The sequence below is a fragment of the Quercus suber genome, unplaced genomic scaffold (assembly GCF_002906115.3).
Source record: "Quercus suber isolate HL8 unplaced genomic scaffold, Cork oak 2.0 scaffold_147, whole genome shotgun sequence".
Lineage (NCBI taxonomy): Eukaryota > Viridiplantae > Streptophyta > Magnoliopsida > Fagales > Fagaceae > Quercus > Quercus suber.
Window position 1 is genome coordinate 406,002 of NW_027069608.1, and position 26,559 is coordinate 432,560.

The 26,559-nt window shown below is 34.0% G+C and overlaps 1 protein-coding gene across 2 annotated transcripts; it reads right to left on the reverse strand.

Moving 5' to 3' along the window:
• Positions 1-15,878: 15,878 nt before the first annotated feature.
• Positions 15,879-22,802, reverse strand: LOC111987391 (dihydrolipoyllysine-residue succinyltransferase component of 2-oxoglutarate dehydrogenase complex 2, mitochondrial). Of its 2 annotated transcripts, none has more exons than XM_024019111.2 (15): positions 22,655-22,802; positions 22,160-22,227; positions 21,959-22,033; positions 21,400-21,460; positions 21,264-21,291; positions 20,643-20,713; positions 19,407-19,481; positions 19,245-19,300; positions 19,074-19,118; positions 18,660-18,932; positions 18,425-18,519; positions 17,485-17,575; positions 17,283-17,393; positions 16,504-16,698; positions 15,879-16,417 (listed from the first exon to the last, which is right to left on the reverse strand). In XM_024019111.2, the coding sequence occupies exons 2-15, from the start codon at positions 22,211-22,213 to the stop codon at positions 16,226-16,228; spliced, it is 1,422 nt and encodes a 473-aa protein (XP_023874879.1). In that variant the 5' UTR covers positions 22,214-22,227; positions 22,655-22,802; the 3' UTR covers positions 15,879-16,225. The 2 variants fall into 2 exon arrangements, with proteins under 2 accessions (XP_023874879.1, XP_065633118.1); XM_065777046.1 differs by lacking the exon at positions 22,655-22,802 and adding an exon at positions 22,430-22,507.
• Between the last annotated feature and the right edge of the window lie 3,757 nt (positions 22,803-26,559).

A 26,559-nucleotide genomic window follows, 5' to 3' on the forward strand; every position in this document is an offset into this window, starting at 1 on the left:
TGATAGAAGAGAGGAGGCATACCATCAGGACCAGGAGCCTTTAGAGGAGCCATTTGGTTGATGGCTTGTTTTACCTCTAAGTGGGTGAATTCAGATGAGAGCATGGAATTCATTTCCTCAGTAATGACTTTCTGGATGGAATTTGTAGCCGCGGGACAGAATTGTTGGTTGTGTGACTGGAGAAGGTCCTGGTAGTAGTTCACCAGGCATTCAGCAATGTCCTCATTGGTGTTAAACACTCGGCCACTTGGATCTTTCAATTGTCGAATAAGATTTTTCCTTTTCCTCTGGGATGCATGGCTGTGAAAGAACTTTGAATTTCTGTCTCCAAATTTAGCCCACGTGACCTTTGCTCTTTGAAACCAAAGTCTATTTTCCTTATCAATCAATTCTTCTATCTCCTTTTGCAGTACACGGACATGCTGATTATTTTTAGTTCTCATGGCTAACTTTTCAGCCTCCTTCAACTCTTTTCTCTTCCGGCTTAATGTCATTTTCACATTCCCAAAGCAGTCCCGCTCCCATTTTCGAAGTTCTTTGCCACATTTATCTATTTTGCGCATGACATGATTATGATCATCCTCTTCTTCATTTGACAACCAAACTGCCTCAACAATGTTTGAGCACCCACGATCTGAGAGCCACATCTCTTCGAACCTGAATGGTTTAGTAAAACATGGGATGTCTAAACCATCCAAGGAGATCCACAACGGGGAGTGATCCGAAGAATCTGAGTGCAGATGGTGAATTTTTGTGCCTGTGAATTTCATGAACCACTCATGGTTAGCCAACCCACGGTCTAATCTTTCCCACAGTGAATGACCCTCCGCAAAATGTTTTCTCCAAGTAAATTGGTCTCCCACATATCCAAGATCAAGAAATCCACATTCATCTATAACATCCCGGAACAGTTGCATCTGAGCCTGACTCCTATTGTTTCCTCCCAATTTTTCTGAACTTTTTGTGATTTCATTGAAATCCCCAGCACAAAGCCAAGGAAGATTATGTCTCGTATTGAGCAACCTCAATTTATTCCATGCCTCCATTCTTTTGTGTGTAACCGGTTCTCCATAGAAACCTGTGAATCTCCATGCTTCCTCACTACCTTTATTAATTATAGAATCAATGTGGTATTTGGAGAAGGAATCCACTCGAACATCAATGGAACTTTTCCAATAAAGAGCTAAACCACCACCACCTCTAGGGTTTTTTTCCACAAAAAACATATTATCAAACTTGATGTATCTTTGAACTTCTTTTAGCCTAGCTTCATCCGCCCATGTTTCGGCTAAAAACACAACGGAGGGATCTTTTGCCCGAATCACTACTTCAAGCTCCTTTCCTGTACGCAGGTTCCCAAGCCCACGACAGTTCCAAACTATGAGACTCATTGCTCTTGGCGGGACTGCTGAGCAGCCTCCGCCATTAGATTTTTCTGACTTTCTCCCTTTGAAACCTGTGCCTTTTTGATAGGTAACTCATGAAGATAATCTATTTCTTCTCCCCTGCTTCTCTTTTTTACCGTGGGGCTCTGTGGTTGGTCAATCTTCATAGGATTATCTCTTGCCAATCTTCTCCAAGTACGCAAAGTTTGACTTCCTTGGTTCGACGAAAGGGAGCTTTCTGTCACGTGGTGTGGCTGATCCAGGGGCTCAAAAGTTTGCATGGAGGGGGCTACTTGCCTTTCATTGGTTGGTGGGGCATGTGAGACACCAACTGATGTGTGTTCCACGTGTGCTTCACCTTTATCAAATTTGTTAATTTCCAAATCAAGTTCCTGAATCTGCATTTCAAAGGCAACATTATCAGTATGGAAGGCAGTTAAATTAGAATTTGAAATAGGTACCTCATTTAATGGGCTGCCATATTCGCGGCCCTTCAGCGTGATCTGCTCCCCTGGATCACGTATTTCCTTATACTTCGCATTTCTCAAGTTAACGCCTCCCCTTTCACCGGAAGTAGATCGATCAGAATTTTCCCAGGTGGCTTTCTCCGTCATTTCAGAGGTTTTTTTCGAGCTTTGATGGCTGTCAGGCCGTGGAGTTCCACCTAAGCCGTCGCCCATGCCAGGCACTACAACGTAAGGAGTTTTTCCGGAGTTGTATGGCAGAGCTCTCAGCCACGGACCATATTCATGAGGCTCTGTTTTTCCAGAGTCTTTTTTTGCTAGCCAAACTTCACAATCCTTTCCATCATGTGAAATTAATCCACACCAATAGCAAAAGTTGGGAAGTTTCTCATATTTAAAGGAAATCCATATCTCTTCAGTCTCATCTAGTGCTATTCGTCGACCACGACACAGGGGCTTTGATACGTCGATCTCCACTTGAATCCGTAGAAAATCACCCCCCACCTGTTCACAAAGGTTCTCGCATGGTGTAACCTGGCCGAGTGTCTCTCCGATTTCAATTGCTGTCTCAGAATCAAGCATCCGCATCGGCAATCCATGGATTTGCACCCAGATTTTCAGCTTGGTAAATCTCAGATACCTCGCCGGTGTAGATCCATCGAATCTCTGTAGCAGGACAACATGTTTATCAAAGGTCCAAGGTTCATTGGCAAGGACTCTTTCAGCATCTGATTCAAGTTCAAAAACGAACAGAAGAATATGATCTCCTACTTCACACACCTTGAACTCTTTCTTGGCTCTCCATAACGGTTTAAAGGTGCGCCCTATTGCTTCCACATTAAGGGCTCTTCTTGTAAGAAATTTAGCAGCCAATACAAACTCCTTGCTGCGTAAATTTTTAGATTTCGACAGACTGAGTTTGGTGTCTTCCTCTTCTGTCAGTGATAGTTTCCTCCAATCATGAAGGATATCGTCCATGGTGGAGACACTATTTTGAAACGGAATAGGAAAAGAATAGACCACACGTGAAGGGAGACGGAGGCCAAGGAGGACCCTACTGCTACGGAAGGTTAACAGAGGGGAGTAGTTATCATTCCGGGGAAGATAATATGTTCTACGCTCAAGCACTCAGTGAGCGGCTAGGGCAACTCAGAGAGCAGCTAGGGCGAGAAAAGATCTGCGCGCATGAGTTTGCAGCGTTGGTTCTGTGTAAACCAATCAACAGTTGATACCGTATAAAAAACCAAAACGTCAAATAAATAAATAAACCAAAAAGTATATCAATTTCAAATGATTGTCGTGCTATGTATACAACCAAATATTTTCGTAACAATTGATATACTACAGTCTCTTATGAATCGAAATAAAATAATAAAATATTAAAAAATGATCTACTACAAACTAAATATAAGAATTTTGTGAAAATATTTTAACATTTTATTGTGTTCCTAAATTTTCTCTTTAAAAAATAACAAATTAGTTTACTACCAAAATAAAAAGGAAAGGTTATCAAAAAAAAAAAAAAGGAAAGACTCTTCCACACACCAATCTGTCTTTTTTTTCTTTTTTAAGCTAACTTTATGTCAATTTTCACTTTTCACCACTATTCAGTATTCACCGCACTTTTTTAAGTTTTTCTCCCCTACTATCTCAAAATTTTCCCTTTTCTCACAGCAATCCATCCCACATTTTACATAAAATTTAAAAAAATTAAATTAAAAAAAAAAAACTTAATATCCTTGTAACGTACTATAACCCTACTATCCCAAAATTTTTCTTTTTCTCATATCAATCCATCCTACATTTTACATAAAATAATTTTGTTTTTAAATACTTAATGTCATTGTAACGTATTATAACCCTAAAGCCTCCACTATTTTTTTTCATCCATATCTTGACTTTATCACAATTTTAAAGTGTAGGCATTTATTGTAAACCCTTTTTTGTTTTTTGTCATTTAAAAACTTAGAAAAATAGAGAAAGAAATATTGAATTCTATATATTTTTTTAAAATGATCGAGATAGTGAGATTATACAACTTTGCACATGTTTCTCAAAAAAAAAAAAAAAATTTGCACATTTTTTTCATTTTGTTATTAATATGGGTTAGTACTTTAATTATAAAAAAGGTTAATATATTTTTGGTTATTTTTTCAATGTTCTTTGTAATCTTGCCTCCTAGACTAAAATCATAGCTCCGCCAATGAATTTAGTTAACATTAAATAAGAATGACAAAAAAAAAATGGTTAATATAATATAGTTTAGTCCAAACTCATACGCTTAAATCTTTTGAGTTAGGTGGTGTTCATATATGCTATATTAATCATTCAAGGAAACTCTTCAAATCAGAGTCATGAAGAAAGCACCCTCTTGCTAATTTTTTCCCCTAAAAATTTATTAAGTCCTCTCTTCTCTAAACTCTAATACTTTTTTTTTTTTGGTGCGTGTGTGTATGTACCTCATGTCATGTTATCACTTTTGTCAAGTATTCATATTGGTTGTACTAAAAATTTTAGCTTTTATCAACTCAAAAAACTATTTTATCCTTTTTAACACCTTACTTTACAATATACCTATTTTTTAACCACTTCATTTATATATTTTTTCTTTATTTTTTTTAATCATTTTATGCTACAGTAATGAGAATATGTGACCCCTACGAAATGAATTAATAGTTTTTTTTATCATTTTGTGCTACTAGTTTGTATAAATTTTTAACTTTTACCACAACTAATGTAGCATGAGTTCTAGTGATTTTTTTTTTTTTTTTCCTTTTTTGTACTCTAAAATAACACTACCAATGTGAATGCTAATGCATGATGTGCAAATAATATTTTGATATTTTTACGTTTGTTCACTGATATAGTTGCACGTTTTAATTAAAGTTAATGGACATTTTTGTCTGGGAGAAGTATAAGATTTTTTTGCAGTGCAATTGTCCAATTACTTGTATCTGTACGGTACTAGAATCAACAAAAGTTACCTAGCCAAAATGACAATTAGTAATCTCTCATGTACCACATGCCACACATTGTTCACATGTATGCCCAGACTACGGACTACAGAGGCAAGCTGGGGGTTGCCACAAAAAGAAGAAATGAAATAACCCCTCTAATTAAAGTAGTACAACTGAGTCTGACTCCTCAAGGGTTGAAAGAGAAGTTAATTAAGGGTTTTTTTTTTTTAATGTATATAGTGTGAACAATGAGATATGATCCTATATTTCAAATCAAACCCTAAACAAGGGAATAGAGTCATGACTCACGATAGCTTATTTGATCATTGACAATTTAAATTTTGCTCTTTTATTCTGAAGGACAAAGAATGACAACCACTTTCACTAAAAAAATTAACATGCTTAAGTACTTTGAAATTTTAATTATGAATTACATGTTTTTTTATGTTCTTAACACGTATGTCAAATTTTGTATTAATTGAATATTATTTATTATTCGATCCTTAAACTTATTTTTCATGCATAATTTTAAACTACAAAAACTTAAAATTTAAACATTTAATTGATGACATAACTATTAATATTTTATCTTTTGAAAATTTTATAAACATAGAAGATATAAAAAGAAAGTGTAATCTAACAATAAATTTATCAAAATTCACATCTAATGAAAAAAATATTGAGTGGAGCTTTATAGCTCAACTTTGTCTTCTTTGAAATATATATATATATATATATCTCAAGAGTTATAATAAAATTGTCCCACATATTCATTAAAAATAAATAAATAATTGTCCCACTTGTCCTTTTTGGTCTTCAAAATAAATATTTTAAAAAAATTGTTTATAGTCTTTAAAAATAATAAATAATAGAACTTTTATTGTCTTCGAAAAAAAATGAATTAATGAGTATGAAATACTAATATTGTTAAAGTCCAATTATATTCAAGTAATAGTGTAATACCTTTCTGTCTTGGCCTTTTGGTTTTGGCTAACATCGAATTATCTTTAAGTACAATTTTGTTTCTTTTGCTTTTTACAACCGATTTTGCATTATAGGAAAAAGAAGAATCTATTAAGAGAAGAGACCAAGTAATAGTGTAATACCTTTCTGTCTTAGCCTTTTGGTTTTGGCTAACATCAAATTATCTTTTAAGTACAATTTTGTTTCTTTTGCTTTTTACAACCGATCTTCTTTTTTTTTTTTTTTTGGATGAACAATTTGGTTTTAAATGTGAGGACAAAACAGAAGTGACGATTGATTAAAAAGAAGAAAATCATATTAATTATTAAAGACATTTAGAAAATGAAAATTTTCTGACATGATAATACGAATTCAATTAATATTCTTATTGCTAATTTCTCTTCCTATTTTATTCTTACATAGTGGGTCATTTTTTATAACATTAAAAAATAAAAGTCATTCTATAATTTTTAACAAATTTTTTTCATTAGCTTGCGTGTAATCAAATTACTCTTTTAAAATTCTTTTAATTAGATTGAGAAGAAACATGGTCAAAAAAATATCTAAGAGTGAGAAAATTATATATGTAATACTTATAAAACATGAATTGTTTTGAAGGCACTCGACTTAAGAATTAACTAATAAAAAATATAAGTACACATCTGGTTAAAATTTCATGCCAATCCATCTCTGTGTTGGAAAAAAAATATTTTTTGTAATTTATATTAATTTATTTATTTAAAGTATATTTTAGTAATATCCCAAAATGAAATTAAGATTTTGATAAGAAGAAAACTGCCTCCATTTATAATAGATTCATTTTATTATTCAAATTAAATATAATAAATCTAAAGGTGTATTAAATATTGTATTTTTATTTATTAGGAAAAAAATATCCTATTTTCACATATTGTTTATTTAAAAATAAAAATTTAACGTTAAAAGTATTTTAACTCAACTAATTAACATCTCTAGCTATTTTAAACGAAAATATCTAAGATTTAAATTATCCATCCTGATTGTAACTATTTAAAATAAAATAAAATAAAAAATCTAAAATAAACTAATAGAGCCATCGAATTAAAAAAAAAAAATATCTATTCAGTAATCATAATTCATGACCCAGCTGGACTTTTAGAACTCCAGAGTCCACAAAATGGATTTTTTTTTTTTTTTTTTCGGTTTAAGCTTGAGACTCCATATCCATAGTCCACAAAATAGACACTCCACACAGTCCACAAAATGGTTTTGTTTTTTGGTTTTTTGTTTGGTGGTTGGCTTTGAATGAAACTGTTTGTGACTTTTGGGTCTGGGTAATCGCCGGTCTATTTTTAATGTAAAAATTTAAGATTTAAATTATCCATTTTGATTGTAATTATTTAATTTTAAAAATAAAATAAAATAAAAAATCTAAAATAAACTAATAGAGCCATCGAATTTTAGAAGAAAAAGATTCTATTCAGTAGTCATAATTCATGACCCACCTGGACTTGTAGGCTCAAGTGAACCATACAAGTAGATGGTGTGGGTCAGGAAAGCTTGAAACTCCAGAGTCCACAAACTGGAAAAAAAAAAAAAAAAAAAACGGTTTAAGCTTGAGACTCCATATCCATAGTCCACAAAATAGACACTCCACACAGTCCACAAAATGGTTTTGTTTTTTGGTTTTTTGTTTGGTGGTTGACTTTGAATGAAAATGTTTGACTTTTGGGACTGGGTAATCGCCGGTCTTTTTCCACCAAACTTTGGGCTGGAATTCCATGCTCCTGATTAGTCATAGGTCTTCGGCCTCTTATGAAACGCGTTGTTACCGTTTCTTGTTGCCTTTCGTTTCCGCACCTTGTTTTTCTTTTTCTTTTTCTTTTTGTGTTGGCCAAATAATAAGGAGCAAAAATGGTTTGTGTACTTTGGCATGAATCCTTGGACGGTGTGGAGGGTACCAAATGTACTGGTGTGGCATCCCAGCTTGTTGAAGGAATCTTTTGAATCCATGGTCGGTCTAATGGTTACTAAGACTAATGAGATTCATATGGGTTTATTTTCGAAACCTTTATACAATTATCTTGAGATTAATCTAAGAAAATTTTTCTTATAATTACTTGGTGCGTATAGGCTAAGAAATTACACGCCAAAAAATAATCAAGTGTTGAAAGAGCTTTAGAAATCAATGTAACAAAAATAAAAAATAAATAAATTATTTTAAATGTTTGATTAACGTTCCGTTTGTTTAATGTTAAAAAGTGAAATTTGAACGTAAAAAAATAAGAATTCTTTATTCATGTATCTCTCTTACTGTCTTACGTTGTCTTTCACTATCTTGTATTGTCTTACTAACCCAAAATCCAGAATCTAAATGAAATAATGAATTAATAGAACACCTCTCAAATTAATTGTTTGACAACAATGTGTACTTTCCTATTTATATACACATATCCATCTCTTCATAAAAAGTCACAACCTCGTATCCTTCTAACAATTGAAACCTTTGCAAATAATTGTATCCCATCACCAAGAGTCACAGCTCTTTGTTATTGGCTGGATTGAGCCTACTATGGGCATAATCATTTAGGTTCAACCTGATCCAATATTTTTAACATCTCTCACTTACACATGGTGGACATGAAATGACTAACCATATCTCATACCAATTTATAATATTGTTCATACTTGGCAAAGAGAGTATCACACTAAAGTCTTGTTAGAGACTAGCATAGCAACACTCCCATAAGTATATTGTAATGCATCAGTTTCATTCATTCATATCGAACTTAACACCTTTAATCCTTCTTTGACTTAAAACAATTTGATCCCACCTCAATTTATTCATTTTAAAGCCATGTTAAATTCATACTAACTATAATGTGTCCCGGCCGATTATGTCACAACATCCAAGAAGCAATACAACTTGACGTCTATGAACATCAAACATAGATGTGTTACTAAATAGTCTTCATTCTTCCTCATGCAAAACGAAACCGGGATTCTGTTTTTAGGGGGGCAAAGCCAAATTTTGAATAAGAGATTTCCACCATTTAAGAATGAGAATTATACTAAGATTCATGAATAAGTTAATGCGTGAAAAATAAAAATAGCGTGTATTTGATATTAACAAAATATAAATTTCTTTTAAAAAAATAAAAAAACAAAAACAAAATGATTGTTGTTCAAGACATATCAACGTGATCATCTTGTGAAGATGTAACTGGACATTCAATTAAATCCAAAAAGTCATTTATGATTAATATTGTATTAAATTTGAAACAATTTCCTTAACTTTTGTGAGAGTCCTTTTTTTGGACAATCCCCAAGACCAAGTAAAAACTAGGACTTTGGGCCCTCTTACTTGTTGTTTTAAGAGACCGGGCTTGGTTCACCGTAGCTAAATGAGCTAATTACGAACCAGATGATGCACAGAGCAGGGATCCTACAACACATACACACTAGCAAACAAAAAATATATGCATTGAACGGCGAGAAACAATAAAAAGGGCAATGCAATAGAGAAAGACACAAAGTAAACGTTAGGGATCCTTAAGATACTGTGCAGTACTTCATTAATTTTTCAATTGTGTAATACATTATGCTCACTAGGACATATCACAAGGTCCAAACAAGTTCAAAAATCACATACTTAGATGGCTCTTCAAGCCTCTATGACTTGCAAAATTTGAATCCATTTGAATCCAAATGTGTTCTCTAGTGGCTGTTTAAGGATACCGGGCGGTGTTTCCCTCTCTTTTCTTACTTTCTTTGAATTCTAACAGAGTTTTCTCAATGATTATACTCTAATTCATTGTTGTTGAATGTCCTTCACTGTAGGCTGTTTCTCCTTTTTATAGTGTCATCCTAGGGTTCTCGGGGTACCACTGATTCCCTCCATTTGCTCCCCTGGATACCAAAACCAATGTTGTGCCAGTAACATTGGTGGCTAGTCCCTTCCTCATTTCTCATAATTTCCTTCTTTTGGTGTTTCTTCCCCAAAAGTCTCTTGCTGACTTTCCGTTCTGGGGTGTCCTTAGAGAGCTGACCTTTGGTCCTTCTTCCTTCAAGGCATCTAAACCTCACCTTTTCAGACTCAACTTTTGGCTGTCTTTCTCGTTGTCATTTTTCCCAAGTGAGCTGATTCCTTCCTGCCAAGTTGAAAGTTTTCCAACCACTTCCCTTCACGGTTCTTCTTTTTGGGTTTCCCGAGGTACCAACCCCTTGTTCATGAATTATTGGTTCCTAAGCCTTCTGATTCATTTCTTCATCATTGGGTGGCTGATAGGGGCGTATCTATTCTCATTCCTTGTATTTCTTGGCACTCCTTTTGAGCTATCCTAATCTCATCCTGGTTTTGCTGCACGTCCTGAGAATCCCGAGCCCCTGGCTATCCCTGAGTATCCCAGTCCAGTTCATACCACTAGACTACCTGGTGATTTTCTACCCTTGGTGGGCTGGGCTTTTTTCTTCTTCCCTTTGTTTCATGAATTCTAAGGCCTATCCATTCATGGTTTTGGTTTCTTCCTTAAATCCCTTAATGGAGCTGCGTCTACCATCTTTTTTTTCTTTATTGCGGGCTCAAGTCTTTTATTTTCTCATGGAGTTCAACTCTCTGTGCCACTTTGGGCCTTGGTACAACATGGTGATTTTTTTAGACCTCAACAACTTTAAAGTTAGAGCTTAGTATAAATTCTTTGGTATGTATATCACATTCTACCTGGCACCTAATTCCAAACGCAAACATAAAACAAAACTCGCTTTAAGAACCAAATAAATAAATAAACAAATAAAAATAAAGAATTGATGAATATGACCATGAAAGAAAAATATAAATTTGAGAAAATGCAATACCAAACAATGTGACACAAGAATAATGTTTTCAATTTGATTATATCGAAATTATCTAGCATTATGTTTTACTCAAAAAAAAATAAAATAAAGATGATTTTCAAAACATAAATTGTCCTTCGTTCATACTTGTATCCAAACCTATAAACAGTTAACCACCACTTTCCTTTTTCTTCCCATCATTTTTATTCTTATTAAGTTAATAATTGAAATTTTTTTTTTTTTAAGAATTCAATAGTTGGAGTGGGGGTATTTGAACTCTATATGGCTCTATTAGAAACACTAAAGAATTCTATCTAGTTGAATTACAAGACTCTTGAAAATTAGTAAATTAAATAGGAAAAAAAGTTTAAAAATAAGAAAATATATTGTATAATTTTCAATCACAAAGTTTAATAATTTTATGGTCAAGAAAACAAAATTATTAAATAAAATTGAGCCAACTAGAGAGAGCCCTAGCCAATACCGAGGGTAACATTAGAGACCTCAAGATACTAGTGGTCCTTGAACAAAAACATTTCTTGAGATAAGTCTTCAAGTTCCAAGGTAGCAGCACCACATTACTTGAGGTCAGGTTAGGCATTTACTAACTAAAAGTTCATTTTTAAGGGGACCACGGGTGCTGCCAGTTGCTTTTTTGTTGAGCCAATTTTTTTTTTTGTTGAGCCAATTAATTCTTAAGAATGAGTCAACTTCAATGGTCTATCATAGCATCCGTGTGATATGAGGTGTCAAAGTCGGTGTTTATTTATTTATTTTTTCTCTTCTGTGCTGTTACTGTTAGTGGAAACCTTTTTGTTTGGCAGTCATGTATACAATGAATCATGAAGCCTACTGAAGGAAAGTGCAAAAAAGGTCTGGCAGCGTATAGGAGTTCAGCATACTATATTAAAAAAAGAATGAGTCAACTTCAAAATTTATAAATTTTAAATTTTAACAATATCCCACTATTTCAAAATAAAAATCTGCTATTACTGATAATATCCTACTAGCTCATGAGATTTTTGACATTCTTAGGAAAAAGAAAGATAGGAAAAAAGGCTTTGAAGTTTTGAAAATAGATATGTATAAGGCTTATGATAGGGTTAATTGGAATTTTCTTAAAACTATCTTACTCTCTATGAACTTTAGCAACACCTAGGTAAATTGGGTTATGTAGACCTCTGTTCAATATTCTTTACTGGTCACTGATAGCCCTACTCAAACCTTTAACCCATCTAGAGGCTTAAGACAGGGAGACCCTATATCACATTACCTATTCTTGTTTTGTGCCAACATTCTCTCTCTAGCTCTTACAAAAGAAGAGAACCAGAAGAATATTAAAGGAATCTGGGTAGGAAGGAATGGTGTCTCATTTACCCACCTCTTCTTTGCTGATGATTTTTTATTTTTCTTCCAAAATGATAAGGCATCCCTCTCTAACATCAGAAACACAATTCTATGGTACTATTTAATCTCGGATCAAAGCATTAACTTCAACAAGTCTAACATGTTTTGCTCTCCAAATATACCTCGGGTAATTCAGGAATCTCTAGCCCTTTCTCTTCAAGTGAACCTTGTTCAAAATCCTAGTAAATATCTAGGGATCAATTTCAAACTTAGAGGGAGGAGGTAGCTAACTTCCCAAACATTATTGATAGGGTACAAAAAAAGCTTCAAAGATGGAAGGTCAAACTACTTTCCCAAGTTGGCAAAACCACTTTAATCTCATAAGTTCTACAAGCCATGCCCTTGTACACTTTTTCCTATTTTAGAATCCCTGAGACAGTTTGTAATAAATTGGATGTTGTCACTAGGGCCTTTTGGTGGGGGCGTGATCTTGAAACTAGGAAGGTGCATTTGGTTAACTAGGATAAAATCTGTCAACCAAAAAGCAGGGGTGGGCTTAGGCTGAAAAAACTCTGTCTCATCAATCAAGCTATGATATCTAAGCAATTCTGGAGAATACAACATTCTCCCAACTCCTTATTAGCTATAACTTTCAAAGCCAAATACTTCCCTAGGTCTTCCTTACAAGAATATAAGCCAAAACCCCATCACTCATGGACTTGGAAAAACATTGTTGTGCCACACTTGCCTTCCCTACATCAGGGTCATTGGCTAATTGAAAGTGGACCTCAAATTCCTCTCACACACCTAGATTGGTTTCAATGTTCAAAGGACCTTTCCTTATTAGAGAACAATCTCCTTGATGGCACTATTGCAGACCTCATTGACCAAAGATCAAAATCCTGGAGAAATGATTTGGTTAAGAAGTTATACCAATTTCCTGCTTGTGAGGAAATCTTGCAACTATCTTTACCCAGGACTTCTGACATTGAAGACAAACTCTTGTGGAAACACTCAACTTCTAGAGAATATAAAGTGAACAAAGCATACCATATGCTCCATCAAAATCACTACCCTTCTTTTGTGCAAGATCAGAGGCCCTATGGTGTTTCTCACATTACGTGGAAGTTGATTTGGAAAGTAAGAGACTGTTTGGTTCACTAGTTTTCATGACTCAATTCTCTGTTTCCATAACTCAATTCTCAAAAATGGTGGGACCCATAGCAAAATACTTGTTCGGCTGCACAATTTCTTTGTTTCCATAACTCTGTTTTCATCTCTCAATTTTCTACTTTTTGGGTTATGAGTTGTGGAAACTGAAAACAACTTTTGGCTGTTTTCAGTTTCCATAACTTATAACTCAATGGCATTTTTGTAAATAACACTACATAAGGGACTCACTGTCAGACTTTTAGATGCAACTTTTGACCATCTTTTTTTTTTCTTCTTTCTTTACTGGGTTCAGTGCATGCCTTTCTTCTTCTTCTTCTTTTTCATTTTCCTTTCACACTAGCTTCTTCTTCTTCTTCCTTCACTAGGTTCGGTAATATGTCTGGGTTTTTTTTTTTTTTCCTTTCTTTACTGGGTTCATTGCGTGCCTTTCTTCTTCTTTTTTCTTTTTCCTTTCACACTAGCTTCTTGTTCTTCTTCCTTCACTGGGTTCGGTAATTTGATCTGGGTTTCTTTTTTTTCTTTTTTTCTCTTTTCTTCTTCGTCTTCTTCTTTCACTGGGTTCGGTGATCTAATCTGGGTTTCTTTTTTTTTTTTTTCTTTTCTTTTTTCTTCTTCTTCTTTCACTGGATTTGATGATCTGATCTAGGTCTTTTTCTTCTTCTTTTTTCAGCTTTTTTTTATTCTTTTTCACTGGGTTCGGTAATACTAAAAAAATAAATAAATAAATAAATAAAAAGCTGCACCGGATGACAGTTATGGGGCCCACAAATAGTGTAAAAAATATTGAGTGATGGGAGTTGGGTGATGGTGTCCACACAAGTGTGTTATTTAAAGTGATGAGTGATGAAAATTGAGTGACGGAAATTGAGTGATGAAAAAATAGCAACCAAACAGCCTCTAAAACTCCCATTGAAGATTCTTACTTTTATTTGGAAACTCCTACATGATAGCCTTCCTGTCTTTGAGGTTCTAAACAACGGGGGTATTACAATTTCTAGCAAATGTCTCATGTGCAATGAAAAGAGGAATCCATAGACCACCTATTCATGCATTGTCCATTTGCAAGAGCTATTTGGCATGGATCCAATTTGGAAATTAGAACCTCTGAGTTACATCACAGTTCAGTCAAACAATGGGTGGAAGCTTGTATCCTACAAAATGAACCCGGGGAGAATAACAGAATGTGCTTCTTGCAGTCCATCTTCACCATTCTTTGGTCTATATGGAACCAAGAAACATGGTTCTTCACCAAGGAAAATTGCCTAACCCTATGGAGGTTGTTCTAACATCACAGTCTCTCATTTGCAAGTACCAAGAAGCATTCCAAGCTAATCAGGAACAGAAGCCTATATCCAGACAGCAACCTCAACAGTTACTCACCAACCAGGGTTGGAAAATTATTCTTAAAGTGGCAGCGCATAAAAACAGAAGATCCAAGAGAAGTGGCTATGCTTTTGAGGCAAAAACACTGGAAGGAAATGTTCTATTCATAGGATGAGCTAGCAGTGGAAGGAAACCCCATTACCTTGCAATCCCGGATGCTGTGGGTGAAGCAATTTTCAAGGCTATGGAGATGGGCTACAATAGAATATTAATTCTCAGCAATAGGGAGGGACTTGTGCAAGTGTGCAATCGAGCAAGAAACCCATCTTGGCTAGAACAGACCCTCATCTGAGACTTAAATCAATTTCAGCAACAGGGACTGGCTACACACTACCTTTTTTAGCCCAAGGAAGTTATCTCACATGTAATAGATTTAGCTTTTATTGCTTCCCTGTACACCACTGCAGGCTAAATCCAAACTTTGTATAAGTCAGGTGGTTTTCCTTTGTACAATCTCCTTTTGATCAATGCATGTTTATCTGGTATCAAAAATAAATAAATAAATAAAGGAGAAATGCCCCTCTGAAGTCTTCACATCATTTCGTCTCTACCCTTATGTTACCTTCTGTTCAATCACTTTTCTAGCCATACCTCTTTAGACCACATCACTCATGGTCATAGACAACATCCTAAAATGGTATCATTAAATCCTCAACCCCGAAACACAATTGAAGTAACATAATCAAGATCTAAATAATAAACCATAGAGCTCACATGGTGAGGATATAGGAAAAGTAATTGAAGTCACATAATTGTTAAGATCTAAATAATAACCCATAGAACTCACATGGTGAGGATATAGGAAAACTAGTGGAATGAGATGAATAAACGATTGGACCCTTGGATTTGTCATTTTTTTTTTTTGGCACTAGGGTTCAAAACTATTTCAAGTCTGACTAGTTTATGACATTATGTATTAACAAGTATGGTTTTGAGAACCTATAACCGATTCTACAAATAAAACACTGGCCTTTAGGAGATATCCATTGTAAGGTGCTTAGAGCCTTTATGTTTACTGCACAAGATGGAGAAACATATAAAATGGAAAACAATTTACTGCACAAGATGGAGAAAAATATAAAATGGAAAACAATTTAAATTTCAAAGAAAACTTAAATGGAAGATTTCTGCAATATATATACATTCTGGTATATACAGGACTATGCTCTGCGAGTCATGCAAAACGGGTCCATGCTTTATTTGACTACCAAACCCACATCTACATCTGACGACACTTTTGAGTGTTTAAAAGACGGAAAAAAATTTAACAGCAGCATTATATTCTTTATAATCTTACAAATAAGAGCCTACAACATCGAAATACTGTAAGCGTACGTATGGTGATTATAAAGAAGTAAAGAACCAACATTTCTTATCAGCCAAAACGTTCATGATAAAACAAACATTCCGCATGAGATATTTCTCAGCACCAGACCATGTAAATTAAAAAAATATAAAGAGTCTCAGTAAATCATTTTAGGGATGATTCCCTACAATACGATTCACATTAGTTCCATACAAGCTTTTTTGATGAGAACTTGGCATCCCGTTCAGTATAAAACAAAATACAACATTTTGAAAGTCTCTCATTTCAAATTCCATCATATCCAGCCGCAATAACAAAATTAAACACTACAAAATTTAGATCTAAATATGTTTATTTTTTATCAATAAATTCAAGTTTATCCAATTCTAGGTATATCAGAAAACCAAGAATCACAAAGCACCTGCAGTTGGGTCTTCATATGTCAAGGAGCAGTCTACGAGGGTCCTCCACAACATCTTTGATACGACGCAAGAAGAAAACTGCCTCTCTCCCATCAATCAACCTATGGTCATATGTTAGAGCAATGTACATCATTGGCCTTGGAACAACGTTTCCTCCAACAACCATAGGACGGCTCACTATCGAGTGCATACCCAATATTGCCGACTGCCAAAGAAAGGTTCGTTGGTGTGAAATTCTCTTTTTTGATCATGTTAGGAGTTAGAGAAATAAAAAAGCAAATAACACCAAACCTGAGGGGGATTGATGATGGGGGTACTTAAAAGGCTTCCATAAACCCCACCATTAGATATTGTAAATGAACCTCCAGCCATTTCATCAATAGATATAGATCCATCATTTGCCTTCTTTGCTAGTGTGTTGATCTCCTTCTCAATCTCAGCAAAATTCATCTTCTCAGCATTGCGGATGACTGGGACAACAAGGCCCTGGAAGGGAATAAGTTGAAGAATCTTCAACAGTGATAAATATATGTACAAGGTTTACAGCTTGAGAAATATACAATCCAACTCAACAAGAACTCCTCACATTACTTTTAATCTACCTACATTTTATGTGAGTCTTTTATGTGAGTCCCCAACCTCATAAAAATTACAAGAAATCTTCCTTTTAGCAACTGTTCAGGTATCACAGAAGATGGCACCTTAAAAAATGTGGCCATGGTCCTAAAAATCAGGTCAAACTTCAAAGGGAGAAGACAACCAGACAATTTAAAACCAACATACATAGAGGAACTAACATAGCTTATAGATCACAATTCTGCATTTTTACTTACACTTACAGAGAGAACCATATATACGGAGACAAACCTTGAACATGTATGAGAAAAATAATAAGTTAACTACAAATCATTATGTAGTATATGCCTAATCTGGAAAAAATGCTTTATAACAAAATTACGTATAACATACAGCTATTTAAAAAAATACCCATAATAAAAGGTACAAAATCCATGTTTCACCACACCATTATATTATTCAACAGCCTTGACAAACATTGTAATGTGACATACCTTTGGGGTACCAACAGCAATACTGATATCTACATAGTCTCTATAGATAATATCATCCCCATCAATGACCGCATTAATAATAGGCTGATTTTGGAGCCCACTGACAGCAGCCTGGAATATAGTTACAAAACAAGAACAGATATGTAATTAAACGCATATAAGCATGTGCCAAGCAAAGGTTAGTCTATGTTCCATAACATACTTTCACAAATCCCGACATAAGTCCTAACTTCACCCCATGCTTTTCAACAAAAGCATCCTTGTAATCAGAACGAAGCTTCATCAGATTTGTCCTGCAAGAAGCAGCAAATCAGTTAAGAAAGGAGGAGAGCAGAAAATAATCATATCTGCACCTTGAAAATGAATGTAATCTGTTCTTATATTATCTTCTTCTTCGCTTTTTCCTGTAGCTATTTAGGTTGAACACAACGCATAAACTAGGGAAGCAGCTTTTCCTAGTACAAGCCAAGTACAGTTGAGAATTAAATCATGAAAACCAACCTAAAATATATTTGAGTTTAGGTTTGTCAGTTGAATAAGGCAAAAAGCTACAAACTTGAAACCTAAGCTCTTATGCATAACAAAAGATCACACTGTTGAATTCCTTTTTTTAGTAAATACAGTCATATGTAAAACACCTGATAAAAATTCATCTTAATTAATGGTAAGGTCAATAGCATTGATTATATCAAAAATTAATTTTTTCCATGAGTTTTGCTCATACCAAGAAATAATTCTTAAAAAAATACTATAAAAAAATTGGATGATTTTATCAGGGTAGAGAAGGTAGAGGGAGGAACTGGGGTAGTAAAACAATTTAATCAATGGGCTATAGCCCAACTGGCATTTCAACCCCCTAGCGATTGCATGAAGTTGCAGGATCAATTCAGCTAGTATGCATGTGTTTCCTTCCCACAGCCAAAAAAGAACAAAGTGATTAATAAAAGCAAGTCACAGAATTAAGCCTACTGTGTCACTTGTCCATATACATGCAAATATAGGAAAGAGCCAACACCCAATCAATTCTGAGCATAATGAGAAGAATCCAAAAATGTAATACCCAGCTACCAATGAGTCCCAAATCAGGGGTAACTGCTATCTACTGTCAATAAACACTATAATATTAATAGAATTTTACTTACATATCAACCTCATTGAATGTTGTCAACAGTGCAAATGTGTTTTGGGAATCTTTCAATCGTGTAGCAACCCGTTTTCGGAGTCTTGTCATAGGAACCTGCAATTACAAGGCCTTTATACTTTTAGCAAGACCAGCAAGATTAATTTGTTACAGTGTTAAAGTATTATATACAATTACAAAACATTACACTAACACTATTGTGCTATATGAAATTAATAGAACAAGAATAGACTTACCCGCCTTTCCCTTTCTTTAGGGGGAAGCTGAGGTTCTGTAGCTGAGCGTTTAGGAGGTGGTGTAGAGGGTGCTTTAGGCTTCACAGTGACAGGAGCAGTTTCAACTTTAGGCTTCTGCTTTTCCTCACTCTTTTCATAAGGGGGAGATGGCTGCGAAACAGCTTTCTCTGATGCCTTCTCAGATGGAGCAACAGGTGCCACACCTTCAGCAGACTTTGAAATGATGGCAATCTTGGTACCTGGTTCTACAGTCTCACCTTCCTTGGCTACAAACTGCCAACAATTAATTTTAATATGGTAGCCAACATTAACATTCAATATCCAATCTTTTCCAAGTGTGCGAAGAAAATAAAAGCCATGAACTTGTCATGTTAGCAAACAAAAAAGTAAAATACAAGCCAACCAATATATCACCTTTTGAATCACACCCGCTTCAGGACTAGTAACATCAATTGTCACCTGACAGAAAATAAAGAATTCAAGTATTACAATATATCCCTGATGTTCTTCTATAGGGGGAAGAAGTCCCATTTCCAACCATGTAAAGATTCAAAAACATATTTAAATACTGCTTCACATCAGCACCTTATCTGTTTCAATTTGAGCAATCGGTTCATCAACTTCTACCCTGTCACCAGGATCTGCTCTCAAAATGCCAGTTGCAGACACAATCAATCAATTAGAATCACAAACACTAAATACTTTAGTGAATTAAAGGATTGACAAGCTGAAACGAGGAAAACATACTCTTCAAGAAACTCGCCAGTGTGCCATCAGTAATGGATTCACCCATAAAGGGGACAACAGCATCAACCAAATCCCCTTGAACGCACAAATAACCGAAGTTATCAGATATGTCAACACCAAAGAAACATGCAGAGCAAGTGTAAAACATGTCCAAGTCTGACACTATTAAGGGGTACACAGCACAAATTAGGAAATTTTCACTCTATATAAGGCATGTGCCACATGTTTTTCCAGCACTGCGTTTTGGGGGGGAAAATGAAGTCCATCTGATTGCTATTCATGAAATTAATTTGAAAATTTTCACCCTATAAGGTATGATTGCTATCCATGTGATTAATTGGGTGTTTCAGAAAAAAGCTGCTTGGCAACAGTTATTCCACAGTCCTCCACGGTTGTTCTAATACCACTATGTTTTCATTTTCTCCTCATTTGAGTTAAGATTACTTAGTAATACGTCATTGACAAAGTTCTCCTAAGAAAGATGGAACATGGCCTGCTGTGGGTGATCCAACTATACATGCTCTAAAAATAAAATCTTTGACAACTAAATCCCAAATTATATATATTACAACACCCATTAGTAGCATATTTATTATTTTCAAGGCTTGTTTAGATGAGGGATTGCTTGGAAGTTTCTTTTTCAGAGGTTCTTGTTATTAGAGATTATTGTAATGATACTTACTAGTTGGAGCTCTTGAGAATGGAACTTGAATATTTGAGATGTGTTTATGGAGGTATCTTTACAATTATGTTTCTTTTTATAATAATGCTTAGCTTGTTCTGTATATTATTATGTGGAATAGTTTGGTACAGGTTTTTATATGTTAGTTTTAGGTCATGAATCTCATGATCTCAATTCCATAGAGTCGTGACAGAGATGCATTCATAAATGCCACCAAAAGAATGCTCCTAGCAAAGCATTTTCAACTGACCAATTTCTCATTTGGAAATTGAATTTTTTTTTTTTTTAACAGCATTGACAAGTGCTGTAACCCAAAGAGTTTAATTAAAGAAGCAATCTGCTTCTTAATTTTGCCACAGGGATAAAATCCCCCCAAAAGGAGCCAATCAGCCAAAGTACAACCCATGAATCCCTCAACAGTTCAACCATAAAGACATAAAAACAACTATGAATATGAACCAATGAAGAATTTTATTTTATTTTATTATTATTATTATTATTATTATTTTGAACCAATGAAGAAATTTGATGGAAGAGACATGTCAATATCACACCATTGTCTGAAGAGAATGGCCTGCTCAGCATTTGCATTGTAGCTTCCCGCTGAATACTGGCAACAACCTCCCTGCACATCAAGAAAGTCAAAAGAGAAAATGTTTATAAGCAACCAACCAAAAATTACAATTAAACTTGCAAAGAACTTCTTTATCCAACTCTACTCCCCCTCCACTCCCCCTCAATCCAAATGGTCCATAATAGGTTCTTTTGAAAATTGAGTTGGATTAATATGAGAGAATAATCAGGAAACCAATCCTCACTGGGTTATTGGATCTCAAAAATCAGGTACAAAAAGTGTAATGGAAATTTCAAACTCAGACAGGTTTCTAAAGTACATTTATCATGGATACTACCTGTCAGCTTGATGCATCATTTATTATTTTTGACATTTGAATTCTTAATAACAACATAATATATTGATATGTGCTTGTGTGTGTATGGTACACACGTATTTTTATATATATAAACTCCAAGTCAGGTTACTAGCAAGACCTAGTCCACACTACTGTAGTGTGACAAGGGAACATGCTCACTCCCCCAATCCCAATCATTGCCATTCACTTTAGTAGTCCTCAAAACACTTCTTAAAAAATATTCACTTAAATGGAGTCTCTAACCTCATTGGCCGTAAACTACCTGAGCAACCTGTAGCAAGAAAATATTAAAAAACATTAATCACAGAGAAAATGAAGGCACACTTGAATGTATGAACTAGTCACTATGACAGATAGAGAAAACTGCACTTAAGATTACCAGGTACAACAAGGTGACCAAAATTCCGCCCTTGCCCAAAGCCTCTCGGTTGAAGTAAAACCTGCTCTCATGATAAAAAGATAGAACATCTTATAAATCTTCTCAAAATTGAAAAGTAAACCCAAAAGCTATTTAATACTAGACTTCACAAAGGAGATGAAAATAGAATAGCCCAAACTCCTCATAAATCAACCAAGATGAACAAAATATGATGAAATCAAATCACCCATTAATCAAACATTGTTCGCACCAAAACATCATATATTTTTTTACTAAGTTACAAACACACCCAGTGAGTTTTGTACCCATGACTTCACCCTCAACTTTACTCTAATAAAAGGGGTGAAGGTAACATTTAAAACAGGTGCTCGCTGGCCACACAAAACCAACAAATTCCAAGCACATTTCACCATAAAATTGACTTTCTCCATATATGCAAGCAAACCCAATTTTCTTTTTTCTGTAAAGTGAACCACAGTAGAACCATAAACAAGTAGAACTTGAAAAGGAAAACGAACAAAGAAAAAAAAAGAGTAAGAGGTTAAAAAAAGATCAGTACCTCTTTCTCTGCAATGGAGGAAACTCTAGAAGTAGACACCACAGGCCGGCTCGCCTGAAATGTCTGCCCAAAAACCTGAAACAAAAGCACATTGATTATCAGAAATGAATCAAATTTAAAAAACAAAACCTCAAATTTCCAAACTATACAAACCATAAACAACAAGTTTTGAATAAACAAATGAAAGAAAGATTAATTTACCGAAGCAGACGAGCCGCCGGAAGCGACTCTTCGCCTTATAACACCTAACATCATTATTATGTTGATCGCTGCTTTCATACAACAAGTTGAACAATATCAATATTTATATAATATAAACATAATCTCAATCCAAATAAGCAAACATATTTATACTATTGAATTGTTGCTGTAAGTTCTGTTTGGCAGCCAAGAAAGTAAAAGAAAACGAAAGAAACGGAAGAGGAGTCAAAAGTTTGAGTCTGGAAGCTTTGAAAATGAGAAAGCGTACACCTTTTTTAGTCTTTCAAGCATAACTATGACTATCAACCAATTTCGTAGTTTCATGGAGGTGATTTTTGCGATTTCAAATAACAAAATACAGCAAAAACAAAAACAAAAACAAAAAATCAGATTTTTCTTTTTCTTTTTTCTTTTTGCTTCAGTTTCTCATCAACCAAACAAACAAACAAAAAAGGAAGAAAGAGAGAGAGCATGAATGGATTATAGAGAATTGACCTGAAGAGCGAGCTCTCAGATGAGATTTCTTCGAACACAATGGATCAAAGCGTAGGGTTTTTCTCAGAGAGAGAGAGAGAGTCGCCGCGAAGATATTGAATCACGTTTGGCAAGTGTTTTGTATGAACGTGTCACAGCTTCTCTCACTATGGAAGGTCATTTTATTTCCAATCTTACATAATTAGTAAATAATAAATGTTAAGAACAAAACAAAAACAAAAAATTGTCTAAAAAGAAAAAAACAAATTGTCTAAAGAAAATTAAACGGCTGCTATTTGCGTAATTGGTCAACTATATTTAAAAAAAGGAATTTAAGGATTTCTTTTTAAAATTATTTTTCCCTAAACGAATTAGTGGGATTTTTTTTTTTTTTTGGGTTTTCTTTAATGGGTGAATGAAAGAGTGGGAAAGTTTGATAGACAATACATCAGTCCTTAAAATAGAAAAAGTGCCAACTTTTCACATTTTTGTTAAAAAATACCCACACATCAGTGGATTTATAATACTATGCATATGCAAAAATGTTATAATAATTATTATACGGTTATTATAACTTTCTATTTTATTATTTAAATATATAAATGAGGGAGAAAGAATAAAAAATTGAACGGTGAAGAAAGAGGGAAGAAAAGGAAGTGAGGAGAGAGAGAGAGAGTAAAGTGTGTTTTGATGTGGGTTGTTAGAAATAATAATAAAAAAAGAATATAAAATGATTATTTAAATAAAAATATATATAATAGATAAACTAATATAGGCATTTTATAAAAATGATGGTATAAAAAAAAAAAGTAAATTCATTTTGTAAAATAGACACAAAAATTTAGAAGTACTAGTGCAATTGCTAGTAGAGGGTTATAAATTAACTTAGCTATTCATGTTCGTATATTTGACTAATAAGCTAAATTAAAGTTTTAGTTACAACTTAAAAAGTCAAACTTGAGCACAATAATGTGTTCATAAACAATTATAGTAAGTATGTCACATCAATACACCTCACATGCTTTATTATTTTTAATTTTTAATTTTTATATTGTAATATGATAGTGTTTACTTTAAATCCGATCATTTGTTCTATCATATCATATGATAACATATGTTATATATATATATATATATATATATTCATTTTGAACAAATAACTTTGTCACATTCGCTAATAATTGTGAGGATGCAAATTGTTTTCCTCAAAGGAAAGCTCTTTTACTTAAGTTTTGGGCCCTCAAAGGTGTGATTACTCGGTTGAATATATTTACCCCTTAGATCAAGGATTTTACAATAGAGTCATCACTTATTTTGTTAATGATGAGAAATAATAAAACTTTATGAAATACATTATTATTGAATAACTTTAAAGATTACATCATAAAGAAAAGAATTACATGGTTTTGATTTGGATACATAGAAATAATAAAGATCACAGCGCTTTGATCTCTAGTTCCAATATAGAAAAGAAAAAATTACAATCAATTCCAAGTTTTGTTCACAGTTTGTATATAGCATCTTTTTTGGGATTAGTCCGCGATTACTCTCATTTATTTCTAAGCACACAACATCGTTTTTGGTTTGGCTTTTCTTTTTTTTTCCTTTTTTTTGTCCAAGAGATTATTGATGTGGCGTTTTTTGATAGTGTTAGGGTCTATTTGGCTCTTAACAGGAGGACCGCTAGCAAAGATGGGCAGTAGCTGTAGCGCACTTTTGAAAATAAATCCAAACATTAAGAGGCAAAATGAAAACAACTCCAAATTTTATGGGTCAAAAGTGTGCTTTAATCATTAAAGATTAGCAAGCTAAATATTAGTATATGTTTGGTTATGTTAGATTCTATCTATCCAAACTTAGGAAAAAGGGATGAGAGATTTCAGGGAGAAATAGAATCAGTTCACCCTGGCACAGTTGATTTTTAATTGATCCCAAAAAAGAAAAATATTACCGGAATAAAATTTCATGAGAAGTATTAATATATATTTTGTGGTACCGGTCAAAAGCAAGATCAAGAGTTAGGGCTAGGTAACACACATATTATATAGTCCCTATTTGCTTATTTTAAGAGAGCAGTTGAACTGTCTTGATTATTAATTGTAGGGGGACTAATAAATTGGTGTTGAAAGTTGAAACATGGCCTTCTGAACTTTTGATGTCCTCCAAGATGGTTTCATTGTTAAACTTATCGTGGACCAGTTATTTCCTTTTAGATGGGTAGCCACCTTCTTTGACTCCACCATTATTTGTTAGCATAATTGTTGTCTCCTTGTCTGTTGTCCCCATGCTGTGTAAAAGGCTTCCCTGATGGTTAAAAGGGTTGCGGTGTCTTTTTCTCATGGTGGCCAGGAACAACGTCCTCATAGATTGGATTCAGATCCATTAGATTTTTTAGGATACTCTCTACTAAATAGATTTTCTTAAATCTCAATTATTCTTTAATAATTTAATGGTCTAGATTCTGTCATATTAGTATTTCACTAACAATAATATTAATTATTTTGTTTGCAATATTATTTTATTATTTTAAAAATATTGTTAGTAAAATGTTGACATGGCAGAATCTTGATTATTAAATCATTAAAAAGTTGTTAGGATTTAAGAAAATCTACTGATAGAGTACCCTAAGAAATCTAGAGGATCTGAATCTCGATAGATTTGCCTGTCTTTTCATTTATGACAAAAGCATCTCCGTAAATTTATTAGAGCATTCTCATCAAAGATTGTAAAAATTTTAGCATTTAACATCTCAAAATGTCACTTTATAAATTTTAACAACTTATTTTACAATACACCTAACATCATAGGTAGATATTTTTTACCACTTCATTTAAATATTCTTTTTTTTTTTTATTTCTTTATTCTTCAATATATATTTCTTTCTCTCACTTCCTCTCTGTCACTCTCAACCCAGCAAACCCATATCCACCACCACCAAAGAGAGAGAGAAAAAAAAAAAAAAAAAAAAGGCACCAGCCACCCATGCTCACCTGTCTATCCAACAAACTCACACCCACACCCACTGCAACCAGCCACCACCAACCACACCCACAACCACAACCACTAAAATCACAAGCCCAAAACCACAACAGCATCCACCAATTAGAAAAACAAAAACACCAAACGAAAACATCAGATATATGCACGGCAACACTAAAAGACAATCAAACAAAAACAACACAAAGGAAAACCAACATTGAACCCAAGCCCAAACCCACAGTGACAATCAACACATGGCAAAACACCCAACGACAATCAACGCACGGCAACACACAAAGGAAAAATCTTCGAACAGAGTCGATCCGAGAGCAGGATCTGCATGCCGATCTCCACATCGGTGCTGATTTGGAGGAGAAAAAAAAAAGTTTGATGAGAGAGAGAGAGAGAGAAAGAGTAGGGAGAATGAGAGATGAAAGGAAAGAGAATATATTAAAAAATTATACCATCTTACGATAGTGCGCTTTCATTTTTGAGAGTGCACTGTAGCAAGATGTCAAAATTAATAACATTTAGCATTCTTGATGGAGTGTGCTTTTTACAAATATGATGTTAAAAAATAGCATTTATAACATTTAACATTCTTGATGAGAATGCTCTTAATATTATATTAGTGGTAACTATACATTTTGCATATGGGACATATAGCTAGAGGGTTGATTATTCATATTCATGTGTCACATCTATTTCACATCAATTCATAAGCATTCAACTATATATGTGTCAACACTAGCCCGACATGTTTATTAAACGGGTTACGATTTCTCAACTTTAATACAACCTGTTTATTAAATGAGTCAATTGTTTAGACCTATTTCATCATATTTTAGGATTAACTCAATTGATATAAACTATGAAAAACTAAACAAATAAATTTTTTTTTAATATAGAATTCAGAACTATCCCAAATATTCATTCAAATTCAAAGT